The 7,508-nt window shown below is 34.8% G+C and overlaps 1 protein-coding gene across 1 annotated transcript; it reads right to left on the reverse strand.

Annotated features, from left to right (window-relative positions):
* Positions 1-1,894: 1,894 nt before the first annotated feature.
* Positions 1,895-3,889, reverse strand: LOC107907794 (caltractin). Its single transcript, XM_016835109.2, has 7 exons — positions 3,752-3,889; positions 3,332-3,452; positions 3,099-3,135; positions 2,962-2,989; positions 2,690-2,842; positions 2,261-2,363; positions 1,895-2,160 (listed from the first exon to the last, which is right to left on the reverse strand). Exons 1-7 carry the CDS (start codon positions 3,752-3,754, stop codon positions 2,096-2,098), a joined length of 510 nt encoding a protein of 169 aa, XP_016690598.2. The 5' UTR covers positions 3,755-3,889; the 3' UTR covers positions 1,895-2,095.
* Between the last annotated feature and the right edge of the window lie 3,619 nt (positions 3,890-7,508).

Raw genomic sequence — 7,508 nt, forward strand, 5'->3', positions numbered from 1 at the left:
ATTTTCGTTGCCACTGCCATCATCATTTTTTCTTTGATTCCTTTCACATACACCCATTTCCTCAGACTTGGAAGACTCAAGTTTGTCTTTCCCTAGATTAAGCTTGACCATGGACTCCGCTACCGTCATAGCTTTCGACAGCTCTTGGACACCTCCTTATTCCACTTCCTGTCTGACCCACAACTTTAATCCATTCTTGAAAGCAAGTAATGCCTCTTTCTCGGTCACATCTGAAATTTGAAGCATGAGTTCCTTTAACTCTCGAACATACTCCCCCACTGTGCCTCGTTACGTAAGCCATCGTAACTTTGCTCGAGCTTTCTTCTCGACAAATTTTGGATAAAACTACCCCTTCAACTCGCCTTGGAACTCGTCCTAAGTTCCAATCTCATAATGCATTTTATCTGTGGAATAGCCTCGCCACCATAAAAGCACAATATCAGTAAGAAACATGGAGGTAGTATTTACCTTACTCACATCATTCATGATGCCTTTGGCATGAAAATAGTGCTCCATCCTCCACAAGAAACTGTCCACTTCGAATGTAGACCTTGCCCCTGCAAACTCTTTCAGCTTAGAGACATCTTCACAATTGAGTGCTGCCCTTGGCACTCTATTCCCCACGGTTGCTCGACACAAGGGAAGCTCTCCCTCAAGCTCCTCTATTCTTGTGTTCAAAGCCTTTTTTGTGGCCATTGTTTCCTCCTTCAAGCAATCACCATGGCCTTGAGAGCATCATTCCTTTCTATCAGCTTCTTCTTATGAAAATTTAGCAACTCTTGCACATTATCCCTATTGGAAGTGAGACATATGGTTACAAAGTCCTTGGATTGCTCCGCCAAGTCATCTATGCGTTCACCAAGCGCATCGTGTGAGTCATTCGTGTCCCCCATGGACTCCTCGAGTTTATTCACTCGTTTCTCTACTATCGACAACATATCCTTCAAAATGATTGGTTTATCGGCCCACTTTTGATCAAAATCTTCTTTTGACATCCCAATGGTGCCTTCACAACCAAAGCTTTGATACCACTTATCACGGGGTTAAAACTTTTGTCTCGTGTTCCTTGCGGCCTTAGGCATTCCTTTTGTACCAAATATGCCTAAGTCAGCCTAACCATCAAACAATAGAAGATTCACAAAGAATTCCTCCAAATCATCAATTTATATAGCGGAAGCAACACTATCAAAAGAAAGCACAAAAGAACAGAAAGCCATAGAAAATTATGCACGAGAGGTGTTTGAGTAAATGCTCTTAATTGTATTACTTTCTCTTAAAGAATACAAGAAACAATCAAAGAATAAAGTGAGTTACAAGTGAGGGGGAGACTCTCTATTTATAGTTGAGCTCCCCCAAAACCGACGGTCTAGATCAAGTTACATCAATGGACGAGATTAACCTATCTCTTAAATCTAGGGATTTACAAGATTATATAATCAAATACAATCTAATCTTATAAGATATGATTCCCCTCAATCTTCTAAGATTAGTTTCCCTATTAACCAAGGTAGCCTATGTTGCCATATCTTTATCATTGAGCCACCTAGGCTTCAATCTAACAGCTCTTTGAATCAGGCCAGCTCTTGTGGGCCAAATGATCTGCATCTAAACAATAGACCTCCATAGGAACATTTGGTGCGATGGTTACGGGCTTTGCACTTTGGCTCGTGACACTAGCAGTGACTTACTAATGATGTACTTTGTCTCATTGAACTCAAGATTTGATGTTATACCAATTGTTGAGTAAAGTTTCCATCATGGCTGACTCTAATTAATTCGGCCCTTGACCTTTGCCCCCACAAATCCCCCTATTTTGTCACTATATTTTATTTCTTTAACAGAAATTTAGGTCACACAGCTTTGACAATATCTTTACTTACAACTCACAATACAATTCATCAACAACTCTACACTACCGTATGATATAACAAAGTCAAACCTCTATAATTTAATTCATCTTTTAACATAATATAGATCAGCTATATGTTTAAATGCGATGATGAAACGTTCAGTTCAGTTTATAGAAAATCGAAAACATTTTTAAAGCATTGACTGCAGCAAAAACCCTTCCAATTCACCATTAAAATGGAACTTTCTAGTACCCATATGTTGTTCTCTTCATCATCCTCATGAACTCGTCCATACTTACCTCTCCATCATCTGTATTCAAAATTATCAACCATTAACTAATAAGCTTTCCTTGAAACTTAGATGACAAATTGTATATTAAGATTGAAGAAGAAATGTTATTGGAGCTTACTATCTTTATCAGCTTCTTCAATCATGTCTTGAATCTCTTTTTTAGTCAGGTTTACACCAAGCTCGTTTGCTATGCGTTCAATGTCTTGGGCAGATATCTTTCCCTGAATTCAAATGAAGAAGGGTTAATAAACATGGGCAAACTATCTATTAGAACTTCAAATATGTTTCAATTGAGTTCTTAAAATAATATTTTATTAATCAGATCTGTTAATTTAGACGTTAAAAGATACTAAATGGATAGCTTGAATTTAACATTTTAATGTTAATAAATTTTTCGAGGGTAGTTTCGTGTTTTTAACAAGTCAAGTCAGAACTATAAATGCTGTAGATACACATGTATTAGCAATTTAATATTTGCATTGTTATTTTAACCATAGTTGAGGAATTTTGATGCAAATAACCAGAAAAGACAGAAGCAGATATTTACGTTGTTATCTTGATCAATGATTTGGAATGCTTTCGTAAGCTCTTCTTTAGTGTCTCTTTCACCAATTTTGGCAGTCATCATATACACAAATTCATCAAAATCAATGGCTCCACTTCCATCTTTATCTACATCTGCAATCATTTGTTCGATTTGCTGGTGTGTGTGTGTGAGTGTGATATAGCAGATTAAACATTAAAGGATTCTGAATATATATACATATATATAAACTTAACATGCTATATATAGCACAACCAGGATATTTGAAAGATTACCTCTTCTGTCATCTCGAAACCTAGTGCCCTGTAATGCTAAAAACGATTAGCTCTATTTAGTTCTGATATCAGGTAAAATGTATGTATGTATGTATGTATGTATGTATGTATGTATGTATGTATGTATGTATGTATACCTCATGGCAACATTAAGCTCTTTGGCATCAATGGTACCTGGACAGCAAAATTCACACTATAATTTAGTAAAATGTGGAGAACTGAGACTCAAAAGAATATCCATCTGGATATGAATATTAAGAAATGATCATCTTCGAATTTTTTTTAAATACATAAAAACTTGAAATAAAATTTAAAGTTACATTCAAATCCGAAAAGCATAATAAATTATGATGCAATTAAGCTTATATACCAGATCCATCAGTGTCGAATAGTTCAAATGCTTCTTTAATCTCTTGCTTCTTCTGTTGGCTTAATCCATGGTGGCGTCCCTTATGCTTGTCTTTCCCTGGTGTATCTTTATAAATACTAGACTGATGAAAGTGATCAAAACATTTATTAGAACACATAACCAACACTATTCTAATTCTATAATAGACTAGTTTAAGACATTATTCGAGTAATCCATATTATTAGTGTATGAAATTTTATAATATAACAAAAATTACACCAATTGTCTGATTTATTCATTGGATTATATCCATAATTGCTTCGACGATGATTAGAAGATTCAGAAAATTATATCATAAACCAAATCATTAGTAATAAAAAATAAAGAAAATTACAATTACCTAATATTTTAAGAAATAAATTGAATTAAGAGCTAACATACCATTCTTAATTCAGATTAGATGGAAACTCTTTCGAGAGAAAGTATCCAAAAAGGAAAAAGGAATTAAAAACTGAAAAGACTGATCTGAAGATACTAATTCAAAAACCCAAAAAATAGTGTATAAAACTACAATTTTTTTATTATATACATTTGGCATTTGATTTAGATCCGATTTTAATTGCATCGTATTTGAAAAAAAATATCTTAAATTTTTATACAAGTCGTCGTCGTGGTCTTGCAATATTTGCTACATTTAAGCAACCAATTAACAAAAAGTTGTGATAACTTCAGCAAAGGTATTATATCAATTTACTTTTGAATTGAGATGGCAGTCCCTACTTTTTTTTTTTAAATTGAGAACTTAATTCAATTATTAGTAAATACATGAATTTAAATTATTAATAATTCCTGTTTTTAGTGTTGATTAACACATAAACATGAACTTGTGTCATTTACTCGTTAGTTCGAGTTCAATTCACATTTATTCATTGGCAAGATAATGGTATGGTTGATGCTCTGGCAAAAGCAGGTTAGTTCGAGTTCAATTCACATTTATTCACTGGCAAGATAATGGTATGGTTGATGCTCTGGCAAAAGCAGGTGTAAGGAGACCTTCGTTATTTAATGTTTGGTGGTGACTGTCATTCGCTGGCTATTAATTTTGTTTGCGTTGATGTTGAATGTCTCCGGTCGAGTGTACTTCGGAGTGAAAGTTACTCTGGGAGTTTTGTAATCTTTTCATCTTTGAAAGTAGTTGGAATTTACCAATCGACTGGAAAAAAAAACTCATGTTATCTAAGTGTTACATGAAAATTTTAACCCCTACCATAAATAATTCTTAGCAAAAGAAAAGAAAATTAACAAATTATGAAATAAGAAAATAGGTCAAACTATGCAGGCAACTTGAATATTAGAGATGAAGTCATTTTTATTTTCAAAATATTAGGTTGGCCTTTTAGACTTAAAAGATAACACAAATCTTAATCAGATCTACAAGTGATTTATTAGCCCATAATCTGTTGGCACATAATTAAATTAATCTTGCACAAATAAATTATGAAACGTTAGAAGAGTGAAGAGACTTGAATATGAAAAGTGAAGAGACTTGAAGATGAAAAGTTTCACACATTATGAAGAGTGAAGAGACTTGAATATGAAAGGTTACACACATGCATGAATAGTCACAACTCCTAGCATTTAGTGGTATAGATGAATAGTCACTTACAACTCCTATATAAAGAGTTGTATGTGATGAAGATTTTCAGTGTGATTTAAAAAAAATTATTAGAAAGAATTTTATTTCTTCCATACAAAATTTATTTCTCTTCTCTATTATATTTTTTTTTATCATTTTCTTTGTTTTATTTCTCCAAGTATTAATCAATCTTCTACAAATTGGTATCAGAACCTTGTTCGATCGAAATGAACAATCCTATTCCTCTTTCTTCCGTTCCCCAATTAACCCAAGAAAATTATGGCAAATGGAGTATCCAAATGAAAGCTCTTCTTGGATCTCTAGAAGTTTGGGAGATTGTTGAAAAAGGCTATAATGAAGTTGAGGCTGAAGAGGAGGAAGGATTATCACAAGTTCAAAAAGAGAGTTTAAGAAAATCAAGGAAGAAAAACCAATAAGCCTTATTTTGGATATATCAAGGAGTTCAATCATATGAAGCGACATGGGAAAAAATAGCTTGTGCCACCACGGCAAAACAAGCATGGGAGATTTTACAAAATTCTTTCAAATGAGATGAAATTGTGAAAAGAGTTCGGTTGCAAACTCTTCGAGGGGAGTTTGAAAGATTGTAAAAAACAGAGTCGGAATCAGTTTCTGATTACTGTTCACGGGTTTTGTCTATAGTCAACCAATTAAAAAGAAATGGTGAAACTATGGATGATATTCGTGGTGTTGAGAAAATCCTCCGTTCTTTGGATTCTAGATTTGACTACATTGTGGTAGCCATTGAAGAATCAAAGGACTTGAGTACCATGACTATTGATGAACTCACAGGTTCGTTGCAAGCCCATGAAGAAAGATTAAACAAGAAGAAGAAGGAAGTAGATCTAGATCAAGCACTCCAGTCAAAGTTGTCTCTAAATGACAAGAAGGGAGATTTTAAAAATCAAAGAGGGAGAGATCGTGGTCGTGGAAGAGGAAGAAATTTTAGAGGAAGAGGCTCAAATGCTCATGAAAGAGGTGAAGATGCAAGCACGAAGAATGGATAGAACGAAGCCAACCAAAGTCAGAATTTTAGAGGATCACAAAGAGGACGTGGACATGGCAATCAAAGAGAAAGAGGTCGTGGCTATTTTGAATGTTATCATTGTCGCAAACCTGGTCATTTGGCAAGTGAATGCTGGTACAAGAAAGAAGAGAAAAATGAAGCTAATATAGTACAAAATAATCAAGAGCAAAAGCAAGAAACTTTGTTGCTCGTGTCTCATGGTGGAGAGATTGATGATGTCTGGTACATAGACAGTAGTGCTAGCAAGCATATGACAGGTAACAAAAATTTATTTTCGAAGTTCTTTGAATCTGATTGTGGAGAAATAAAAGTAGGAGATGGCAAGGCTTACAAAGTTAACGGTGTTGGTGAGTTGGAGTTCAAAACAAAGCAAGGAAGGGTAGAGAAAATGTCTAAAGTTTATTTTGTTCCTGGTCTTAAAAATAATCTGCTTAGCGTTGGGCATCTTTTGAAGAAGGGGTATGATATTCATTTTCGTAACATGGCTTGCTATTTATCAAGGAAAAATCTGGTTGTTGCTAGAGTTGGAGTGGCATCAAATAATCTTTTCTCTCTCACCCTTCAAACTCAGAATATGTATTGCTTTATTGGTGCTCATAAAGAAGTTTCAAAGTTATGGCGTGATAGATATGGACATTTGAACTATGGAAATTTGGAGATGCTTTCAAGGAAGATGATGGTCAGAGGTTTACCAAAAATTAATCGGCTTGATGATATTTGTGAAGCATGTCAACTTGGAAAGCAACACAAAATTGGTTTTCCTTCTCAATCCTCGTGGAAAGCAAGAAGATCATTGCAACTTATTCACTCGGATCTTTGTGGTCCAATGACAGTTTCATCTTTGGGAGGTAATTGTTACTTTATCTCTTTCATTGATGAAAGTTATGGGTGTATTGTGTACAAGAAAAATCAGAGGCTTTTCAGAGATTCAAAGATTTCAAGGCAGAAGTGGAGAACTTTACTAGGATGAAAATTAACACCTTACGAACAGATCGTGGAGGTGAATATTTTTCAAAAGAATTTGAGAAATATTGCCGAGATAGTGGCATCCGGCATGAAATGACAGTCCGCCATACACCTCAGCAAAATGGTGTGTGTGAAAGAAAGAATAGAACAATTATGGAAATGGCTAGATGTCTTCTTAAGAAGAAGAGGTTATCAAGAAGATTTTGGGCTGAAGTTATTTCCTGTGCAGTTTATCTTATCAACAGATCTCCGACAAGAAGCTTGGAGAATTGCACACCATATGAGGCGTGGTATGGTACAAAGCCTAGTGTTCATCATCTTAGAGTATTTGGAAGTGTTGCTTACTCTCATATTCCAGATGCAATGAGAAGCAAGTTGGATGACAAGTCAGAGAAATTCATTTTCATTGGCTATAGTGAAAGAAGTAAGGCATACAAGTTGTACAATCCGGTGACAAAGAAGATTGTGATAAGCCGAGATGGTCGGTTTGATGAAAATTCCATGTTTGAAGATATGGAAGTTGAAAAAGAAAATTCGCCAATTTTTCC

Source organism: Gossypium hirsutum, chromosome D03, assembly GCF_007990345.1.
Source record: "Gossypium hirsutum isolate 1008001.06 chromosome D03, Gossypium_hirsutum_v2.1, whole genome shotgun sequence".
Lineage (NCBI taxonomy): Eukaryota > Viridiplantae > Streptophyta > Magnoliopsida > Malvales > Malvaceae > Gossypium > Gossypium hirsutum.